General features: G+C 39.4%; 1 protein-coding gene across 3 annotated transcripts; it reads right to left on the reverse strand.

Annotated features, from left to right (window-relative positions):
- Window positions 1-373: 373 nt before the first annotated feature.
- grhl1 (grainyhead-like transcription factor 1) lies at window positions 374-22,188 on the reverse strand. 3 transcript variants are annotated; one of them, XM_058615290.1, is made up of 16 exons: window positions 21,991-22,188; window positions 18,700-18,889; window positions 18,331-18,404; window positions 16,776-16,909; window positions 16,450-16,655; window positions 15,887-15,960; window positions 15,319-15,472; window positions 15,124-15,235; window positions 14,124-14,218; window positions 10,166-10,409; window positions 9,310-9,470; window positions 6,665-6,693; window positions 4,575-4,660; window positions 2,847-2,932; window positions 2,608-2,672; window positions 374-1,663 (listed from the first exon to the last, which is right to left on the reverse strand). In XM_058615290.1, exons 1-16 carry the CDS (start codon window positions 22,008-22,010, stop codon window positions 1,549-1,551), a joined length of 1,845 nt encoding a protein of 614 aa, XP_058471273.1. In that variant the 5' UTR covers window positions 22,011-22,188; the 3' UTR covers window positions 374-1,548. The 3 variants fall into 3 exon arrangements, with proteins under 3 accessions (XP_058471273.1, XP_058471274.1, XP_058471272.1); XM_058615291.1 differs by having other exon boundaries at window positions 9,343-9,470; window positions 16,450-16,685; window positions 21,991-22,187; XM_058615289.1 differs by having other exon boundaries at window positions 16,450-16,685; window positions 21,991-22,187.
- Between the last annotated feature and the right edge of the window lie 1,545 nt (window positions 22,189-23,733).

Genomic DNA, 23,733 nt, shown 5'->3' on the forward strand with positions numbered 1-23,733 from the left:
CAGCATTAACTAAAAATACTCACACTCGCACACCTACGCACAAAAATGTCCCCATTGAAACTCATTCAAATCACTGTTTTGGATGCATCATGACAAAAGCATGGCAATTTAAGGGCTACAAACTTGTGTGATGAGGATTTATGTTAAAAAAAAAATCTAACTTTTATAGCTTTATTTTTTATTTCATGTTTTGAAGGCGCATCTAAGGGTTAATTGGTGACATGAATTAAGGTCCATTCTAATGCTATCTTCACTATCTGAGATTCATTCATTGTACGATAAAAAAAAAAAAAAAAACAGCTATTGTACTAATTACCTGAGATTATGCTATCCATTTCAGATTATTACAGAATAAGTGACAACAACCAAAAACGGCAGCTACAGGAGAGCTTTTATTGAGCACTTTGTGCATCAAAAATCCTTTACAGAATAGACACAGAAAAAAAACATGTTAATCACTTTTTGTCCCTTGACATAATGTTAGAATAACTTCATATAAAAACAAAACAAAAAAAACATTATATTATTTGGAGTAAGAGAATTTTGCAAAAAAAACAATGACCCACATCCTCTTAATAAATATATACACAATAAGTACTGAGATATAAAAAGACAGATTGTATAGAGTTTATATACAACAATATTTCCATTTTTAAAAAAAATCTTTTTTTTTATCAGTTAATATGTGTTGTATAGTGATTTTTTTTTTTTTTTGGCAATAGAGGGATTTCTTTCGTTACCGTGTGACCTAAATACCGTATTGCACTTCCAGAACAGACTTGTTTAAACTGTCTCATTGACCTGTTTCATCATAAAACTACTCTACAGGGGGGGAAGTTAGCTGTGTTTTACAATTATCAGTCAATTAAGTGACTGTTTAATACTTACAAAGAGGCTGTAACTTAAATTGATCTATCTGAGGAAGACAAAAAACATTTCTTTAGCCATTTCATTTACAAACAGAATGCATTTACACTACTCTAGCCAAATTGTACTATAATAAAGACACTAAATACTGCCGTGTTGTTTTAGCATTAATACACTGAACCTCTGTGGCTCCCTCTTTACTGTTTCCTGACTTCAATTTGTGCGTAAAAAATACCAAACTTTACAAATTGTAACCGTCAGTGCTATGGCTTCAAAGTAGGGGACGACGACGACGACGACGACGACTATGAGATGTTTCTCGGGGGGTAAAAAATTCTAACTGTATCGAGAAACAAACGCTGCTTGCATTGCATGAGGTATAGCAGCGCCACGATATTTTTTCGGCACAAAAAAATAAAGGAAGAATGAGGCACTGATATTTGAGGAGCAACTCATATCTCACTGAGCAAAAAAAGTACTGAAATTAAGCAAAACATATAATTTACACTCTGAATCGACACCGTTGTCTGTTAAGAGCTATGGCTTTTTTGAATTCCTCTTTTGGGCCTCTGACATAGAACATTGACATTTTCAATTATAGATCGAGTCCATAATCACTACATATTTACACGTGTAAACCACTTTTCCTGATGGATCCAAATTTTGTCCTCCACACAACGATCAGATTTCAGTGAGCGTGAGTTTGTACATGCCGCCCAACTCCTCCATGGTGATCTGGAAGGTGTCTTCGTTGGAGTAGTGTTTGATGATGTTGTCGTCCATGTGGACGAGAATACTGTCGGAAAGACAGACGCCAGCGTAAGTGTCCGCTCAATTCAAGCTCATATAAAAAAAAGTTACTTCAATGTATGTAAAGTAAACTTAGCTAAATTAAAATATCAGTCTCTCGCTGAAGTTTGTCAATCAATCTGCATCCCAAGTTTTATGTTAAGAATAAAGTTAGAATATGTCGAGATTAAAGGAATTAATTTTGAGAATAACGTTGGAATGTAGATTAATGTCGACATACCAAGATTAAACCTGAAATTTCGAGAATAACATTGGAATATGATGTCGAGATTAAGATCAAAAGTTCGACAATAAAGTTGGAATGTAGATTAATGTCGACATGTCAAGACTAAACCTGAAATTTCAAGAATGAAGTTCGAATATGATGTTGAGATTAAACTCAACATTTTGACAATAAAGTTGGAATGTAGATTAATGTCGACATGTCAAGTTTAAACCTGAAATTTCGAGAAAACGTTGGAATATCATGTCGAGATTAAACTCAACATTTCGACAATAAAGTTGGAATGTAGATTAATGTCGACATGTTAAGATTAAACCCGAAATTCAGAGAATAACGTTGGAATATGATGTCGAGATTAAGCTCAAAATTTCAAGAACAAAATTGGAATATCATTTTGAGATTAAGGTCAAAACTTCAAGAATAAAGGACCATAGATTAATGTCGACATGTCAAGATTAAACCCGAGTTGGAATATCTTTTTTTAAAACGTAAATTTCATCTCGACACATCCATCAGAGAGAGTGTGAACGCGAGTTTTTCACCTGCTGAAACTCTTTTTCTTGACTGGAAGCGGGAAAATATCGGTAGCGTAAAATCTCCCTCTCGAAAAAGTCAAATTTAATCTTGTCATATCGACTTTAAAACACATTTTTCTTCAGATGAAAGAAATCAAATTGAAATAATATCGCGAAATAACAAATACTCACCCTTTCTTGCACTTCTTGTACACTTTTCCAACTTTCTCCAAAGGTAACTCGTATTTCTCTGAAATCTGTTGTAGAAAAATGCAAATGAGTGTCAAATTCTTACTGTACTTTCCTCCTTCACTCCCTTCCACCCTCGCTCTCTTGACTCAATCATACCTTATGTCCATTTTTATTGCCCACACACACACACACACACTCTGTGACCGGCAAACATTAACAGCGCCAATAAAAGAACTCACAGCTTCCATCAGGCCTTTCAGCGTGGGATTCTTCAGCATGAGGGCGTCAAACACTTCCTCTGTCTCCTTGCGCACATACAGCAGCACTGCGCGGTAAACAGAGAGGAGAGGGAGTCAGACGGGGGGGGGGGAGGGTCGAAAAAAAACAAAGCACAAACATTCACGCACTTAAACATAAACCTGAAAGAAACCTCAGCGAGTATCAAAGAGTCAGGCTGACGAGAGACGGCCCGTCTGCTGCTCCGATGTGATATTTTGTGTGGGTTTGTGTGACTTTACTGCGTCAGAGTAAAAGCACATGTACACATTTTTTGGTTTTATTTGATGGCGGGGTTATAAAAAGACACTACGCTAGCAGAACCACTCGGTCACTACAGCACAACCGTCTCGAAATAGATCGAACTCTCATTGGATTCCAACCTTTTTTTCTTTTTCTGCAGGATCTTGTGATATTTGTGGTCTCAACATGAGACTGGAGACGTCCTCTGGTTTCTCTGCCAGCTTCAGTTCAAATACACGATTACTGTATGTGCACATTAGTTTCATTCACGTCCATATAAGGACAAATGGAAAGTGACTACTTTAAGTGTAATGTACTGTAGGGGGATTTCTCACTACTGCAGGAATACACTCAGTCTTGTATAAAGTACTTGAAAGCTACAAGTATCTTACCAGAAAATGACTTTGGGAGAAGTTAAAGTCACCTTTTAGAATATTACTTGAGTAAAAGTCTTAAAGTACCTGACTCTTACTGTCATTTTCTGATCTAAAATGTACTTTTAGTATTAGAAGTAAAAGGCGCTAAAAACAACTAGCGGCAACAAACAGGCATTACCAACTCAACTTTTATTTTGTAGTAACGCAGATGGCTAAGGGAAATGTATCGGAGTAAAAGTAAAAGTTGTCAGAAATATAAATAACAAAGTAAAGTACGGATATGTGGAAATTCTACGTAAGTACATGTAACAAAGTATTTGTACTTTGTTACATTACAACACTGAATAAAGTTAATATTTAAGTTAAGAGTCCATAATGTGTTTCTACTCTCTGTAAGAGTATGAGAGGGAAAAGTAATAATGACTCATTAATAGTCTTTTTCATGTGAAATATTGGATCAAAATGATAAAGATTTGACATTTTTAGAATCTGTCAGCCTAAAAAAAAACACATTTACTCATCTAAAGATCCTATTTTTGTGTTTGTGTGTGAATACACACACACACACTATATTATTCATTCAGAATCAGCGTGAATTGGGCCTCCTCTTGTCGCTAAAAATAATAATTTGAGACTACTCAGTTACATATTTGGTACTCGTCGCGTTGAGTTGGCCGCATGCTTATAAATAGGAAATGGGCTAAAGGGCACTGGCTTGTTTGCATGTGTGTGCACGTAGTGATCAGCAGTATTTTGCTGGGTCAGAGGAGGCCTCAGGCACGTGTGTGTGTGTGTGTGTGTGGGTTTTCAAAGACCTGCAATCGTCACATGGCCCAGAGAGACCGAGTGTGGTGGTGGGGGCCTTCAGGGGCCGGCCAGAGCAAACAGAGCGCACGCACTTATTATACTTTTCCACGACGTGGTCCCGGCATGACTTGCCTCGGCACGGCACGGAACGGTTCCTTTGCTTTTTCATTAGCGATAGTACCTGGTACTGGCACAGTCCCCGCACTTACACGACACACAACACACACACACACACACACACACACTCACTCATTACTCAAGTACCTTTTTTGGGCTCTTCCAGTCTTGCCATCTTGTTTGGAGGCGAAGAAAACTCTTCCTCACTGAAGGGTAACCTCTTCATCCCAGAGCTGCAGTGGACACACACACACACACACACATGAGTTAAATGCCCTTTGTGACCTGCAAACAGGCTATAAAACACAAGCAAGCATGCACACATACACATACACAGGCATTTCCTAGAAACAACTTCCCCTGTGGCCTTCCTGACTGCTGGGTCTCTGGTCTGTAGAGAATGCACGCTGCATGTATTCTATGGAAATGACACAAAGTCTGTCCCTGGTTCTGATATAGAGGTTTTCTATATAATGGGACGTGGCCACAGGTTGTCTTAGTTCAGTGAAGGCATGGGACGATATAAAAATGATCCGTCCCCATGATCCTGACCAATGTTTGCAATATTGAAATAATATGTTTTAATATAAGTCTTTAAATTCATCTGTTGCCTTCTGTGTGCACCTACGATTAGGGTTGCAAAAAAAACAAAAAAAAAACAACTTTAAGTTTGGGAATTTTTGAAATATTCCAAATAGGAAACTTTCCACAGGAATTTTGGGAAATAACGGAAAATTATGGGAATTAAGTGGAAATTTTCAAAGTTGAAGGTTGGGAACATAAATATAGTTGGTAAAAAAAATCTTCTTGGCTATGTATAATATGCTATGACATAGCACGAACATGACTTACTGCAGGGCTATTGAGGCCACGCCCCCTACATGCACCTGTGCATTCCTGCATCACATGCACACATGATTTCTAGGATTCTGAAGCTCCTTTTCTGAGCCCACAACCCAGATATGAGAATTTGACAGACCCTAACCCTAACCCTAACCCACAGATTTGAGCCAAAGGATGACATAAAGTCGAGTACGTTTTGATGATATTAACAGTCATAATATCATTATGACTAGGGTTAGGAATCGGTATCGGCCAGATACTGGTCAAAATCACTGGATCGAATATCAGACAGATAAAAATGTAGACTCCAATTAATCCAAAAATCCAATTCATACGTTCATAAATGGTCTAAAATGACTGTATCGGAATAATATCAATATCGGTAGATACTCAGGTTTTTGATATCGGTATCGTATCGTATCGGACACACAATAGTGGTATCGGGACATCCCTAGTTATGACTCATAATACCAAATTTGACAACGTCTACTAATGTCTTAATTCCCGTTAATTCACATAAATTGCTGTGGAAAGTTTCCAATTGGGAATATTTCCAAAAATTCCCAAATTAAAGTTGCGATGGAAAGTTTCCAACTTTGAAAATTCCCTACCCTACCTACGATTGTGAGCACAGATAGGATACATGTTTTTATGTGGGAAAATAAATAAAATATAATTCAATAAGATCACAGTAAGTTATAAGGAGAGACGCAGCACATTCAAAAATAAGTTACAAGACTGTATGTTGGTGAGTTTGACACTCTCGTGAAATATTAAGGTTTTGTTTTTTTCCTCCATTCACAATTATCGTGATTAGAGAAATTCACCACGATGAATTTATTGTGCACCGTGCTTGTTTTTGGGATGCCGGTTAATACATTCATTACATCATCATTGCACCACACATGTACTGTATTTGCAGTCATCTGGTGCCGGCTGGTTTCAGCCCTTTCTTTATCTGTTTGCACATTCAGCCGGACATTGCACAGACTTTGCACCCGGGGAGCTGGCAGGGTAAAGTCTGTCTAATGTCTAGTTCCGCTGAATGTGACACATACATACTGTGGGTGTAACGTGTAGAGACGTTCAGGGATGGCGGCGCATGTGTGAAGGCAGCTTTTTTTTTTTTTTTTAAACCGTTTGCCATGTTGAAAGAATAACAGACAATGAAGAAACTCTAATAATCTCACAGACATAAGAGCATTCCAGTATTGTGCTGCTTCAGACTGCAAAGATCTACAGAACAAGGCTTTTTCTTTTTAGGCTTTCTCATGTCTGTTATTGTCTTATTGCGTGTGCGTGTGTGTTTGTTGCTGCTGCTGCTGCCTCTCAATGGGATTATCCTGGTAGAAATAAAGGTTAAATAAAAGAAAAGAAATGAAATTAGAACTCACCTGTCCTCTCCGTCTTCTGCTGCGAAAGGCTGCGAGACAGACAAGAGGCAGAATTTCAGTAAAACAGAACGTAAAACAGGTCAAACGCAAGCATATAAAACACAACATTTAACGTCGATAAGTGGCTTTAAAAATGCACATGAACGTGATTTTTGTCTGCAGTTCAAACACATTGTGTCGTGTGTCAACGAGAGCAAAGGCCGAGTCAACAGCCGCATCCAAGAGGTTTCCAGTGTCGATCGATATGTGCATCCTTTATTACTGAGTCTGGTCGACACACACACACACACACACACACACACACACACACACACAGCAGTATATGTGGAACAAAAGCCTGCATATTTAAATCTGAAGAACTGATGATCAAAGAGCAGGTGCAAACAGACAGGAGGTCACTGACACTATTAGTGATTATTTTTGAATATTACTGCCATAGAATAATTCAACAAAAAGTCAAATTGAGTTGAATGAGTAATTATTAGACTTATTATCAGAATCTTGAGGCATTTTTATTGTGTTTTTCCTGGAAAGCAGCTAGTTTTTTGGGTTTTTTTTTTGTCATAGCCCTTTGTCCTGCAGCTGTATCGATTGCAGACTGTTAATAGAAATCTATTTTGGGAGGGATCCTGGTAAACTCTGGAGTTTATCAGAAACTGATAGCGCGGCCCTGTTCAGACACTGTTCAGACGGGTTCAATGTCACCGGCGCAACCAAAAATAACCGCATGTCTGTCTGTCTGTCGCTCGGGCCTCGCTGTGAGGAAAGCAAATCTGCACAGAGGAGGAAGGATGATGTTATTTGTGCTCAGCTGTGTGTTGCTCATGTTTTAACCAGCAGGGGGGGCTCTTAAATTACAAATAGTGGAGTTTCTCAGCGGGTCATCATCCTTTTTTATGTGAATTACCACCAAACGTGTCAGATTGACAATGGAGGCCTTCACATAACAGAAAGCATGTTCATTCATTTCAAAATGCAAAAAATAACAGCTAATCTGGCTGTTTTGCACAAGATGGCGGCCTCTATAAAGCAAGACCCTCGTCTAAAGTACATATCAACAGCTTATTCAAAGGCTACAAAAACACACCTATTTTTATTTTAACCCTTGGTGAATTGCAGTGGGAATAATACACAACTCCTTATATGGACATCCTGGAGGTGTGTGTTTATAGATCACATATTCAGGCTTTAAAAAATGTTGTTTTTTTCGTCCTCTTCTGTGTTGTTGAGTCAAAGTTATGATTCATTTAGTGTCACATTTGTTTAGTAGTGATATAATGTAGCCATAATTGTGCAGAAGTCACTAAAACTAACTAAAATAATTCAATTTTAGGTCATAAAAACGAGCCAAACGAGCTTATTTCACAAATTCAATCCGATTTTAAACATTTTGAGTAATTGCTCACGTGTGTTTATATAGTTGGTGAAAAAGGTGCTGGAAAAAAGAATATAAGACCCTCTATTTTGCACATTATTATAACCTCTGTTTATACTGTATGTGTAAGGGGAAAAAAGCAGCCGAAAAGCTCTCTTTGGCATGCGTGCTTCTCATTACCTTAACTCCTAGACTGTTCGTGATCTCTAGAAAATTCAAAAACTACCGGAAAGCCTGGTAACGACCCATTTATTTGAATCAGGTGTGTTGGAGCGGGGACCAGGATTAGGAGGACCACAAAAAATAAAACTCAAACGCCTGCACACGCACACAGAAACGTGAAAACTCGAATTCCAGGACTGACAAAATGTTTTGTACATATGTACAATAGTTCAAATTGTAAATGTGAAATTGTTTACGTCATTTTAGACTTCCTATTTTGTAACGTGAAAAATCCAAATCTGTTTTTTGTCTTTTACTCCTTTAAACTGTTATTACACAGTCAAAAACACACTAAGAATATTCAGTAACTGCCACATATTGAAAGTTGAAGTGACTACAGTTATAAAATCCTGATGATCATCATGTCATAAGAGGTTTAAAGCAATTATACAATTACACAGACACAGTGTAGTCACTCTCTGCCTCCTGAATGTCACTCACTGGACCTTTAAAGTGTTTGTAAGTGTGGTATATTCCACTTGAGTCACTGCTGGTGAATGATTCATTTTGTGAGTAAGCAGCCTCCCGAAATACATGCGTGTTATACTTTCTATCGCAGCTCCGAAAGCAGAACTCTCCGTACGTGCCAAGTAACAGGCAAAGCAGGTCACCTCGACCCAGGCTGGCTGAAGAGTGGGTGGAGGCGTAAGGGACAAACTGTTTATGGAGCGCAGAAGATGCTACGAGAGGGCGCCAAACAACGACGTAGCAGCACAAACAAAAAAACAAGTCTATTCCCAGAAGCAGCGTACAAGACTTTGGCACAGTGTGTGTGTGTTATTTAGTGCAGGGTTTCTCAATCCTATGCCCTGCATGTTTTACACACCTGATTCAAATGAATAGGTCGTTATCGGGCTTCTGCTGATGAGATGATCATTTGAATCAGGTGTGTGTGTGTGTGTGTGTGTACTTGTGAACCAGTAGAACAGGGGACTTCAGTGTCGTTACACACTGACAAAGAGGGGACTACACGTTGAACAGGGGACATTTGTCAGGTCGCCTGTTAGTCATGCTTTAAATCATATTCAAAATCATGTCTGATGCCCACCTGTGTGTTTGTGTGTGTGTGACGAGCACTCACATGGCGCTGCAAGGTGGAGAAGTGAATGTCGGGAATGAAAAGCACCGGCTGAGTCTCGATGTCGGTCATCATCTTGAAGATGGTCACGTCGTTGCGTTTCTGGAGGATGGGAACTTTGACGTCCACAACTGGGTGGAAAGAAAAAAACAAAAAAAACAACCAGGAATTAGTTTTTAACTCCACATAAAACACTGTTTAACTGCTACCAATGCTCTTTTTAATCACACTGATAATGTTTTATCTGGTACATTACTGCGCTGTTTCTTAAAGGGTATTTCATGTAATTTTTTTACTTACTTTTCATTTATTATATAACTGTATTTCTTTTGTAAATATTTGATTCTGATTTGTACCCTCTGTTTACCCTTAGTGCACCCTTTGTAAATTGTCAGAAAAAGACTTCAATCTCAGAATTCTGACTTTTTCTTTAAATCTCAGAAGTCTGACTTTTTTAAGATTAAAGGTCATTAGACTTAAATCAGAATTCTGACTTTAATCTCAGAATTCTGACCTTAATCTCAGATTTCTGACTTTAATCTCTATTTCTTTAATCTCAGAATTCTGATTTTTATTAAGATTAAGAGTCATTAGATAAAAATCAGAATTCTGACTTTAATCTTACAATTCTGACTTTAATCTCTCTGACTTTTCTTTAATCTCAGAATTCTGACTTTTTTAAGATTAAGAGTCATTATATTAAAATCAGAATTATCACAGAATTCATGCTGTTTTATTTATTCTTCATTTATTTTTTTTAGATGTGGCCCTGACACTCCTCTGTAGTTCATAATATAACACAATTAATAACGAAACAGTGACTCACAGGCCATGCCGGGGTTGAGTTCAGACACCTTCCCTTTCCGGCGGGATTGCTTCCTCTCCTCATCCCGGATCTTCCTCTCGGCTCCCTTGTCGCAGAAGACTTTAATCTGGCAGTAGGCGCGGTGGATGGGCTTGTTGCTGCGGTTGTTGTAGCTGTAGGTGTCGATCTGCAGGTTGAGTGGGAGACCCTTCACCCCCTTCTGAGACGAGAAGTCCGTGCTCAGACAGTTGACGGAGATGAAGATCTGTGTGTGTGTGAGAGAGAGAGGACGGGGAAGACAGTGGCACAAATTAATTATTATTATTATTATTATTATTATTATTAAATAAGACAAAGAAATCAAATAAGTCTACTTTAGTGACCCATCTTTTTCTCTCACTGTTCACACTGGCATCTTTGTGAGAGGCCTCAGGGTTATTCACTGTTCTGGGCTGCCCTCCACTGGTCATTGACAGTCATTACATGCTTTCTTTTTATTTCTTCAGGTTATAATAGTTTTTTCATTGGTTTTAGTTTTTAAAATGAGTTAGTTTTAATTAGCCTTTAGAGCGGGTTTGCTACTAGTTTTCGTCATTTTGTTAGTTTTTGTCAACTATAATAACCTTGCATTTGTAGTTAACAAGGTAATGTTAGGGCAACCTTTAGTTTTTAGGGGTTACAGTGGAGTTAGATCCCGTCACAGCAGCTCCACCGTCCACTTCCATCCATCGCTGCTCATATAAGGATCAGTGACACCAGATAGAGATAGAGATAAGATACGCTGTGTATGTGGCGGTTGTTTTTGTAATACAGGTCTCTGGTACTTATATAGCAAACAGGTTACTACCATTATGTCAACAAAGAGTGTTTGAAACACCTACTGGAGACGACCTGAGGGCTGAGGAGCACACATCACTGATACACTTATACTTGTGTGTTACACAAAGGTTAAATAAAAACGTTTTGTTGTGGTTGTTTTGTCGGTGGTGTTTTACGGCAGTTGGTATCTCTCTATTCTCTCTACGGCACATTATAATGCAACAATCCATTCTATTAATTATAATACAGTCAAATGCTAAGAACAGAGGATGTCATTCCTTGTGCAAAATGTATCCATGTTGCACGTTTACCCACAAAATATGTATAATATACAGTATACTGTATGAAAAATGCAGTGTAATGTTAAATGTGATATATATAATATAGTAAAATGTAACCGTTAATGCCTATAAAAAAATTAAATTGAACCAGAAGCCCAGAATATGGTTGTCACAAATGAAATGTCATTGATTAAAGATGACAAATGTTGTGATAGTGGGTTTTCAGCCCTGTTGGGTTTACTATATATGTTTAATTTGGTTTAACAGCTTAAAAAAAAAAATATATATATAATATAATAATAATATCTTGTAAATACATAGATTTTAGGAGAAGAAGTTTAGTTTTACTGTATTGCTCCATATAAACTCATCTGTTCCTTTTAAACTGATTAACTGTGTGATTTTGGTACAAAATGTGGTGCCGTGCTGTGACGTGTGAGGACAGCGTAAACTGTGTTTGACAAAGAGAATAAAAATAATGCAAACAGTCACATGTTTGTTTGTTTTTTTCCTTTTTGGATGATTCCACTAAATTGCCCCAGAGTATGTAAATATAAAAGGTGGGGCTGCCCTTTGCAAATACACTGCAATTACATATATAATGAAGGGCAATCACCCCGAGGCACACAGACACACACACACACACACACTCACTGGTTTCCATGACTTCAGAGGACATTGCATTGACTTACATTAATTTCCTGTAGACTTACTTTAACCCTAAAACTAACCTCAGCTTAACTTTAAAAAAGTTCCCATAATGTGACTGTGTAAACAGATTTAGGTCCCCACAACATAAGGAATACCAGGTACACACACACACACACACGCAGGTTTGTGCAGCTATTCTTCTTAGGACGCTACGTTGACTTGTTGTTTTATTTCATTTTTTTTTTTATTTAGAGCTCAAGGTGAGAAATGATGGTGTTTTAATATTTGGGCGACTAAAAATCTGCGTCACCTCCTATATCTGTGTCAAACACGATATTTAAAAAACCTGACAAAACCATTCACAATACTTCAATGACATCATGTGTACATGAAGGAAGTGCATATTTGTCCTTTCCTGTCCATGTTTGCCTCCACATAAACTACACACATACAGCTATTCTCAGGCATGAAGTACATCAAATCTAAAAAACTCTTTTAATTATTTCAAAGTGGGGTCCCTTTATATTTTATAAATTTTCCACAAATAACAAAATGACTTAAATAGATCTACAAAGTTATGTGGCTTATTTTTAAAAACACATTTGAGTGACTTGTTTCTTGTGTGTCTTTTAGCCCTCATTAACCCTCTTATTGTTGTAAATACAACAAACAACAAACAACAAATAGCTCTCTCAATATATATATATAAATACTTATATATAAAACTTGTCATCTTCATTTTATGGGTCAAAAATGGCTCTTTGAATTCTGGAGGAATATTATCTTTAATAACCTTAATCATAACCAGCCAATACCTGACTCTAACCTTAACCTGACCACAAATTAAATTCAAATCTTAGTCCTGAACTTTACTAGCTCCTTTAAAAATGAAGTTGTGCCTTATGAGGACCAGGTTTTCGTCAACATGGAGACCACTGGTCTAGACAAGGTCAGTGTTTATGCCAAAGTGAGTACACACACACACACACGTCTTCATCCGCCACCGTACACCACACTGATGAGATGCTAAATCAACCTGGTGGGTGGTACTTCCAAAAACACACACACCGTGAAGTCAAAAACACACAAGGATGAACATCCTATGGACACAGGCCTCGAGTCATGAGACAGTTGGGCCCACATCCTGTTTTTGTGTGCATGTGTGTGTGTGTGTGTGTGTGTCCTACACAGAGCCATCGCACAGCAAAATGACTCACGCCGTCTCTTTGTCTGTCAATTAAGTTGTCAGTCGTCGTCATCGTTAGCTCTCGTGGCGGTTGGTGAGAAACCGCGCCACACACAGAGAGAGAGAGAGAGAGAGCGTTCAGGAAAATGTCAACAAGAGATGAGAGAGTGGAAACAAAAAGCTCCTCCTCCTTTCTGTCTGTCACCTGTCGGACAGGAATTTATCTGTCAACTGACCAATCCGGTCTTTGTCCACCCCCCCTGCTGAGTTTCCTCATTCCTGCGCTCTTTGACGCTCCTGCCTGTCGCGTAGACATTCCTCAACACGAAGCCTCACAATAGAGGTGACAGGCAGGTTGGACCAGTCACTCACACACACACACACACACACACACACACACGCGCTCTCTCTTCTATTTATGTGCATGTTTTCTTTTACGCTTAAATTTCACGGGAATCCCAGTGATTTTTAAGTGAACGATTATCACCGATGACGTCGTGTCCAAAAACCTTAACTCTGCTCCATGTCAGAAACTGAACGGGAAACGGTCAAGATGAGTTCAAGGCACATGGAGACGGTCTATGACCGTGGGCCACATGCGGCCCATACCCAACTTCTTAGTGGCCCAACCTGTGGTTCCACCAAAGAAATGACTAGAAAAACACTTTTCACTGTCCCTCAAAGATTCCTGCAGTGGTCGGATAAGGTTTGATTGCAGCGTAAGTTATTTTTGTATTCTGCTAAAAGGCACTTAAAGATGTCCGTGGGTCATATATGACAAATGCTAATATCGTGCACCTTTTTGATTTCGTGCACTGTGAGTTGCACGTGAGATGACAAACACGTTTATTTTTAATTTAAAAATAGTTGCAGCTCATACTGTTTACTTTGAGGTGTGCCAAAATAATTGTATTGCTTGTTCTTTTATTTATTATTATGTACATTTTAAATGTGTCATCACCTGCTGCTTACTGGCTGCAGGAAGTGACTCAGTGTGTGAAGTTTGTGTGTGTGTGTGTGTGTGTGACTTTAACTGTCTTACTTTGGCTTCTTCATTGGTGTCCCAGGTGAAGGAGATGGCGTTGTAGGAAATCTCCTCGATGTTGCCGATTGTGTTGAAGCTCTCCTTGTAATCAGCTGTGACAACAAACACGGGAGTTCAGTTCTTTGACTGCACAAATGTACTCTTTCACAAAAAACAGACACAAAACAGTGAAGCGCATTATTATTTCTTGATTAAGGCGTCAAATTGGAGTTATTTACTTGCATTCCTGAACAGAAAAATCCATTTTAGTGGTTGAATGTTACGCTGGATTAATGTCTGACTCAAATTTGCGTATTAAAAAGGTGAACTCAGTTTGTTATTTGCCAAATAAATCTTTTGGTGGTGTAATAAATGTGTTAAGCACCGTGTGTATCACATTACATATCCCTGTTATAAACATGATAACAGTTATTTGAATAAATGGAATGAAAGTTAATTATTACTGCTACTGTGTGATACAATGATTTCAGATCTCAGACGTTGTTTTTAATGTATTATATTTCAATGTATTCTCCTCTATTGTTCTATTTTTATTTTTATTTCCTGGACAATGAGTCCGTAAAAAAAAAAAAAAGTCTTGTGCAGTTTCTTAGATGTAAATCGAGAGTTTAACCCTCTGAGCCCTAAGCCTATTCTCTAGGTCTACGCTCAAAAACTGCACACTCATAATGAATGAAATGTGTATATCTCTGCAACTACAAGGTCTACTTGAGTACTTTGGGTGTCATAGTAAAGGGAACGCGTGTGAGATTTGTTAGTGCTTTGTTTGAAAGTTCAATCAGATCTCTATACACAGTATTTCCCATTCTGAAAAAACGAACACAGGGTGGGTGCGACTGAGCTGTATCCCAGTACGCAAGCCTGAAATTCCGCCCCGGATTGGTGGTCGACTTGAGTGAACAACACGTCGTTTGATTCAATAGAATGAGATTCACAGCGCTGTCGGCCAATCGAAAAAATATAAATGAAAACAACACGGACGGCGCGGATCTCTTACCGATGTCGAGACACCTCTGTTTGGCAGTGTGCTGCCTGGAGTGCCAGTACTTCCAGTGTTTCAGCTGGTCATCTCTGCACTTCTCCTCTCCAAACACCACCATCACGACGCTCTGCAAACGTCGACGTGTTAGGATTACTGTCCACTAATCCCGATTTCTCACTTGTTTCCGGGGGTTTCTTTTTTTCTTCTTACCCTGACTTTGGTGATCGGCTGCTGCAGGCCTTTGGTGTCGATCTCCCGGAGCGTGATGGGGTAAAACTGGCCTTTGTTGAGATACGTCATCGTCCCATCACCCGTCTTCTGACGCAGCGACTTGGACGCCTCCAGAGTGTACTCAAAGTTATTCCTGAAAGCAGAGATACAGGGGGAGGAATCAAGTACCACGTCACAAATAGAATATTTTGAGCTAAAAAAATCTATTTTCTTTGTGTAAAAGATGACATTTATGTTGAGGGAAACCTCATTTAATTCAGGTTGTATCGCCCTATGTCAGCTGAGATTGGCACGGAGGATAAAGCGGTAGAAAACGGATGGATGGATGATTTAAGACACTTTGTGGAGCCACTGCAGCTAAATTGACTCAGAGAAGGGCCAGGTAACGCCCATGTGTGTAGACTCTCGTCTTTCACACAGAGGGGAGGCTGATGTTTCCCCCAGTGACAGCGATGAATGAGGCCATTCTTGCGGCGCGGTGTCAAACGCTGAATGGTGGTGTGGCGGTGGAAGTCGAGCGGTGGGCCCCGGCGGCAGCGCGACTTACCCCGGCACGGTGTTAAAGTGAGCGTAGTCGTCGGGCGTCATGCGTAACTGGAGATCTCCTGGGAAAGAGAACACCTGAGGCGCACAAAGAAAAACACAACAAGTGTGAAGTCAGGAGGATACGAAACAACTCACTTTGATTTTAAATGACACTATTTTTGCTCCTATGCCACTCAGGGATTTTCCAATTTCTTCCACCACTCACGACAGTTTGAGTCATTTTTCTTAATTTACCCTCCATCTTATTTTCTTTAGTTAGCTAAACCCCCCTCGTCTTGTACTGAGGTTTTTATAAGAGTGAGAAAGAGCTTTGGCTATTGTAAGAGAAAAGTACAGCACTTTATTGTGTCGGTGAGACAATGACATAATAACACACTAGCCACTGTTTTGGCATGTTCAAATAAAACCAAGGAAGACTGAGCCCACCACTGGCTCCATGGGATCAGGTGAAAGTCCTATTGTCTAATGGGAAAGTTCTGAGAGAGGAAAGTGGAGGAGCGTAGGGGGGAGGCGGCTGGGAGAGCGGTGGTGGGGTTTTAGGAGGACGGGAATCGAAACACTCACCTCCTGGGAACCGTCCTTGAAACTCTCGGAGAAGGTGGAGTCGGGCGGAGTGCGGGAGTGAGTGCTGGGGCTGAACTGGACCCCGTTGTGGGTGAGCTGGCGGTCGAAGACGCTCACGTGGCCGTCGGTTTCGGCGCAGTTGTTTGGCACGGTCACAGAGAAGCCGTGGGTGGGCACCTCCGTCTTGACGGACGGGTAGTTTGGCACTGCAGCAATGGAAACTGTGACTGTCGTGTCTGAATAGAACAGCAATAATCAGCAAGACTGACGATCTGCTTTTAAGAAGCTTACTGTCTGTTATTGTGTGTTGCCGAGTCAGGACTGACCTGGTGAAGGGAACTGGTTCCTCTTGTCCTGGGCCAGCTGGAGAATATTGAAGGGCCCCTTCAGAACCTGGATCCTGCTCTCCATACCAGCTTCCTGGAGTGGGGCTATGGAGTGTCCAGCCTGGATGTGGTGCCTGCCAAGAAAATTAGTTTGTTAGTTAGTTTTGGTATTCACATTGGTGCTATAAAAATACATGCAGACACATTTGTGTTGATGTATATGCTTGTAAATTGAATAGCAGCACTCTGCACATGAAGAAATAGACATAAAAAGGTGTAGGCTGAGGTTGAAGCTTATTTTGCCTACCCTAAGTCATTTTGTTACCTGTCTTACATGTACTGGAAGTCTTATACGTATATTTTGTTGAAGCCAAAACCACCAGAAATAAGAATTCAAGCCCTTCCAGCCATGTAAAAAATATGAAATTCACTACTCAGACTGGTAGAAAGCCTCCACATCATCCGCCGCCGACTACAAACAACATTTCTTTCGACTCTACCTCGACTAAGACAACGACGACGACGACAAAAAAAAAGGCACTTATGACTAGCACTTTATAGTTTGGCTTACTTGAAGCACTTACTTACTTCTAGCTCTTGTTTGTTCGCAAATGTTTAAATGCACTTATTGTAAGTCGCTTTGGATAAAAGCATCTGCTAAATGACATGTAATATAATGTAATGTAAGTCCACTATAGATAGCTAGCTAGCTAGCTAGCTAGACAGATAGCTAGCTAGATTTTCTAGCTAACTAGAAAGATAGCAGCACCTGTTAGCTGGCTAGCTAGACAGATTATTAACATTATTATTACAATGACAACACATTTACATTTACATCCTGTCCTATGTTTGAAAAGGAGTTGGCAGAAGTATAAACTGATGTACACAACTCAGTTTAAACACTACTTTATCCCATCGCCAAATATTTACATAATTACAGTGTTTATGTTCTTAATGTTCTCAGTACAACACAAGAATACGTCTGGCTTTAAACATGACCATTTCCATCACCGTCCTGGATTAAACTGCTGTTCTTCATCCTTATATTTATTTAAAATGTGTATTTTGTATATTCTTTTAAACTGATTTATGTTTTTACTCTGCTTTAATTCATCTGTTGGACTGTTTTTTTTTTTATAATTTAACCCACCGAGATTGAAACACACAAGTTGTCCTGGCACACTATAAAAATAAATTATTATGAAAGAATAACTATAGAATTAAAGTAGTATAAAGCCACAAAAAAGGGGTTATATGAGTACATACTGTATATAGTAGCTGTTATTATCGTTAGGAATTATTTACTTGTGTGTTTTTTCCTCTGCGTCATGTGTTCCATGTAGTTAACACGATGATCACCTGACATTACATGTATGCATGTTTTTAATCAATAAGGGCGGCGTCTCTTGCATTCATCTCCGATAGTCATGCAAATGCCTGACACAAAACAAAATGCTGAGAACGTTCAAGAGCTTCAATCGCTCCATTCCCATTCGCGCCGTGCTTCACTTCTGCTGCCTTTATTTTCCTAAAGGGTGGGGGGGCTTCTGCTCACCTTTTGTTGGGATCCACATCTGAGACCAGTGTGTCTGGCTTGTTCTGTGCTATTGTTCTCTTTTCCCTGGGCACCTGTATGGGAAGAGCAAACACAGCCGCTCAGCATCTGACCACATCACATCCAACAAACTCGGGTCATCCGCGCTGTCTATACGGGCGACGAGATCGGTTACATGTCCCACGCGGTGCCTCGCAGGTGTCGTCGCAGGTGAATGACGGTCATATAAGTGAAAGCGTGGAAGAATTTGTAACCTATCCCTAATTTCCAGTGTTTATGATACCTGAAAGCTGCCATACGTTCTCCTACATGTTCTGAACTTGACAAAAAGGTGCTGTTTAATGCTGTTTGTTTCCCGAAGCCTGATACCTTGTAATAGTCGTAGAGGAGGCCGAGGGCTGCGGCGCTGTCCTCGTCTCCGTTGATGCTCATCATGGCCTTGGTGGCGGCCGTCAGTGGGTTCTCCAGGAACGATTTCCAGGCTTCGTCCTCCGTGGTGTAGGAGCGACGCTGCCCGCCATAACCCGGCTCGTTCTGAAGAACCAGGACCGCACGCTTGCTGTGGGGGGGGGGAAACAAAGAGTTTTACACGTTAATACACGGATAAACCATGAATTTATCATGAGAACACAGAGCATTTAGGCTCCATCACTATGTTCAAATGTATACAGAGGATATAATAATGTGATAAATAAAAATAATCCGAATTTTCACCAACTATATAAACGCACGTGTGCAAAAAGTACTCAAAATCTCTAACAATCAGATTGAATTAGTCCGATTTTTATGAACAAAAATAATATAAAGAAACAGTCTATTTTGTGACTGAGATTGGCCGAGACCGAGCATTACCGTAGTTACGCGACAGTTCGCGCTATCGGTTTCTGAAAGCTGAGACGTTGCACGTCAAAGCCAACGTGTGGTTATTAAAGTAATTTAAATTTTTGGCCTGTTTTTTGCACATTGGGAGACAAAGAAACACTGAGAGACTCAAAAAATGACGTTTTATACTGTTCACATTTCAAATTGAACACGTAAAAATCTGTTGTTCGTGTACAACTGCGGCGTTTAAATTGTTAAAACAGTATTTTAACATGCAGTACATTGTAAATAACTGCCAGATATTGGAAAATGGGTAAACGCACTCAGTTAAAGGATATTTTCAGATCCTTTTATGGTTAAAATAAGCAAAAAAAACGGTAAAGCCTGAATATGTGACCTATAAACACACCCCCAGGATGTCCGTATAAGGCGTTGTGCTTTATTCCTAGAGTCGAGTATTAGGAAACAGCCTTTTTCTCAAGCGTTAGAGAAAAAAATAACCAAACGACTTTTGTGCCGAGACTCACAATCACTGCTGCTTCGTTCAGAATCAGACAAGACAGGGCGACCAGTTGTTCAGGATTTTCCACACGATTGTGCAACAAATCTGATTCATCGAACCACGACTGCGACAGAAAGACGCTCTACAGGCTCGTCCAGTGCGACGACTCAGCTCATTGGCTGAGATGTTGACGGCGAGTGACGTATGTGACCGCGCGGCATTCCTGCGCTCTGTTTTTGTAAGGGAACCTGTTTGTAAGACGTTGTTTTTAAGGCACAGTCACGACCTGCATCGCTCTGCTCTTCCTCTTCCTCGGCCATCTTAAGTAGTCATTGCTCTAGTTTGTGTTCTTGTGTGTCTGACAAACGACAACAAACGAAATGTTTGCTCAGCTCCTGTTTACTTAAAAGGTGTCTGACCTGACGACGTCAACAAAGTAAAGTTCCCAGTGAAGTTTCATCGGCGAGAACAACAATTCCGCTTCCCTCCTTTGTCACTTCACCTTCACTTCGGTCGTCCGCCTGCTGAACTTTCTGCCACAACAGTAGTTGCTATGATAAAGTGTAAATGGACCGGCTCAGCTTCCACGCCGAGTATCTACAACAAATACGGGTTTTCTTTTTTTTTTTGGTTTTTGTTTTGTTTTTCCTCTCAATGGTCAAGAGCAAAGTGATCATTAGTAATCCTATATCTAATTGTGCTCATCATACACTGCAATCTGATAAGATCCCCTATTAACTCCTTTAATTACTTCCTTTTAGCTTTTCGTATTCTCTCGTGAGTTTTAGATGTGAAATGGTTTTGCCCAGGACTCCCCGTGGAAGTCCCTCCATGGATAAATCAATAAATCAATAAAGAAAATAATAAAATCACAGTCAAACTCCATAGAAATTCATAAAACACACAAAAAATAAAGTGTTTGGGGTTTTTTTTAAAAGGAAAAGCAGATGTGAAATTGTACATGTGGGGCAATAAAGGCATTTTAATGTACATGAAGCATTTAAAAAAATGTACTTTGAGTACTGCTGCTGCTAGAACTGCATCATTTGTCACTTTCATTTTTGTTTTTGCTGTTGTTTGTTGTTTATGATGTTGTTTACACTCCATGACTTAGTATGTACATATATATATATATATATATATATATATATATATATATATATATATATATGTATATTCTTACACATTTATAGTCTGTGCATACTAGAGTATTCAACATATTTCTTTAATATTTATTTTTTCTTTATATTATTGTATGTTTATAGTCTTAGAGCCACTCAGGGTTACATGTCACTGTCACATGTGACAAATAAAACTCTTACAAGGACATTGTACATTTGGGTTTTTTTGGGGGGGGAATTTCAAGAAAAAGCAGATGTATAATAAATTCCACATGTGGGGGAAATAAAGGCAGCGTGAATCTGACATTGTAATCTACACAAATCTTTCAAAACAACAACAAAATAACTAAATACTCTATGCCAACATTCAGCCACAAAGCCCCCACAGTGTGTACCTGTGGATACATTTGACAAAAAAAAAATCCCATTTTCTTTATGTAGAGTAAGGACCTCATATAGCCCTGTGCTTGCTTACATTGTCTGTGTTAGTAGTCGGGCCAACGCCTAACAGGTGTACAGTTTCACTCCCCTCAAAAGTCTCCTTGTCATTATTATCCTCCAAAATAAAAAAACAAAAACAACACACTCATATAGAGTGTGGTCGAACCGTCTCTCGCAACACGAACGATCAAATATGATAATTGTTCCCTGTTTATTATAAGCCTGTGTCCAAAAAACCCATCAGCAACGTTTCTTTTCCCTTCTCTTTTCTTTCTGCCACGTTTATTTCTTGAACAAACATCATTAGGACTACACACACACACACACACACACACACACACATAACAGTTAGAGCTTAAAGCAAAATCAAACACTAAACCGCCCCAGCGTCGTCACGGGACACTTTTTTTTCTTTTTTTTAATTCTAACATGCGCCGGAGCTTTTGCACGACAGGTGGAGGAGAAAACACCTGTAACAGGCTGGGACACGACAGGTGGAATAAACCATGGGAAAAACCTGTGAGAGAAGCAGCCACACGTACAATAACATTCAGCTCTATAAGAAAATTCCAATTTTTACACGTTTTTACGCTGCAGGTCAGAGATGAAGACACCTGTGTCAACTCCCAAAAAACAAAAAAAGGGGGGGGGAAAGGTGCAAAAACATAAAAAATAAATAATAAAATCAATCCAGAAAAAGAAAATAATAAAAAGCTGATAGTACCAAGGCTGTGTGCAGAGTGTAAATAAGAGTGGCGAGTCAGGACGACTTACTTGTCATGCTCCTGTGACATCTCTCGGTCGGTCGAACTGGACTTTCTAGTTGGTACTGAAAATCCGATCCGTCTTCTTTGCCGTGGAATAAACTCCTCCGCTTCCACAGGGTGAGGGCCGCGGCAACAAACAACGTGTCCCTCACTGGGAGACAAACGGGTTTTGTCGGCTTTTCTCGCTTTTTGGGCGCAATGCGGAGAAATCGAGGCCGGTTTTACCTGTGACAGGCGCGCGGATTGGATTACAGGTGGACGCGTGGGCGGGGCCCCACTGTCAATTATCCATGTCCCGCGCTGGGATTGGCTCGCCGTGTGCTCCTATACCTGCAGCTGCAGAGACTCAGGGTTTCACACACACACACACAGGGGGGTGTTTCAAAGAAAGTGTTTTTTAAGGAGGGCCAGATTTGATCATGTCTTCTAAAAAGTACTTAAAAGGTGATACTTGAGTAAAAGTACAAGTATCTTAACCAGAATATGACTTTAGAAGAAGTTGAAGTCACTTTTTTTTAATAATATCACTTAAGTAAAAGTCTTGAAGTATATGACATTTAGTGTATGCATTGTCAAAAGTAACGTTCTGATATAAAATGTACTAGAAGTACCACTATTTTTGATAACAGTTTACTTAAGGGGACACACATCTCACATGAATTGTTTTTAATAAAAGGCAAACCTTAATAAAAGTGCTGACAAAAAAAAATTATCAGTCAAAACTTTCTCACTCAATTCACCTGTCTACATCATGCAACATTTCCTTATGTAAAAGTATTAAAAATTACTTTAAAAAGTACAAATACACAAGTTACTGTAGCACTAGTAAATGTAATGTAATTCATTACTTTTCACCTCTGCATATAAGTACCTAGAAGGTGATACTTGAGTAAAAGTACAAGTATCTTACCAGAAAATTACTTTTTTTATAATAGTAAAAGTAAAAGTCTTAAAGTATATGACATTTACTGTACTTAAGTATCAAAATGAATGTTCTGATATAAAATGTACTTAAGTTTCAGAAGTAAAAGTATTAAAAAAACTGCAGTTAGGATTGAGCCATAGTGGCTCAGTGGTAGGGTGAGATGTCTTACACCTGGAAGGTTTTGGGTTCAATTCCTGACTACAAGTCTATGTGTCCTTGAGCAAGACACTTAACCCCAAGTGTGAATGGGTGAAAACTGGCGTGTAAAGCAGCGCACCAAGACTAGAAAAGCTCTATATAACTACAGACCATAATACCAACTCTTCTTCTTCTGACTTTATTTGGTCATGATGAGTAACAAAGATAGTTAAAAGTAGTAAAAAAAGTAAAGTACAGGTACGTGAATTGAGTTAAAGTCATATACAAATGCACTGTTTTATAATAATAATAATCGTAATTGTATTTCCCTTCTCACAATGTAACCAAATCCAAGCCACGCAGGAGTGAACACGTGAAACAATTCTGCCCTTTCTTGCACATCTGGAGTCAGATATCATAATAGGAGATGAATGCATGAACCTATCTGTCACAACTGAGTTGCAAAGACGAGCTGAGCTAACGGGGACGACAAGAGACCAAGGCTCTTGTCGTCCCGAAGAGCCTTGGTGACTGTGACATCTTTGACATCTTTACGTTCCATAACTTGTGCGTTTTTGTGTGTCTAACAAAATAAAATCTCATTATAATCCAATATAATGTGTACATCATAAATAGATGTGTTTTTCTTGATTTTGCCGTGGTCTTTCCAGCTCTCTTGTTGTGTAT

Source organism: Solea solea, chromosome 18 (assembly GCF_958295425.1).
Source record: "Solea solea chromosome 18, fSolSol10.1, whole genome shotgun sequence".
NCBI classification, from domain to species: Eukaryota; Metazoa; Chordata; class Actinopteri; order Pleuronectiformes; family Soleidae; genus Solea; species Solea solea.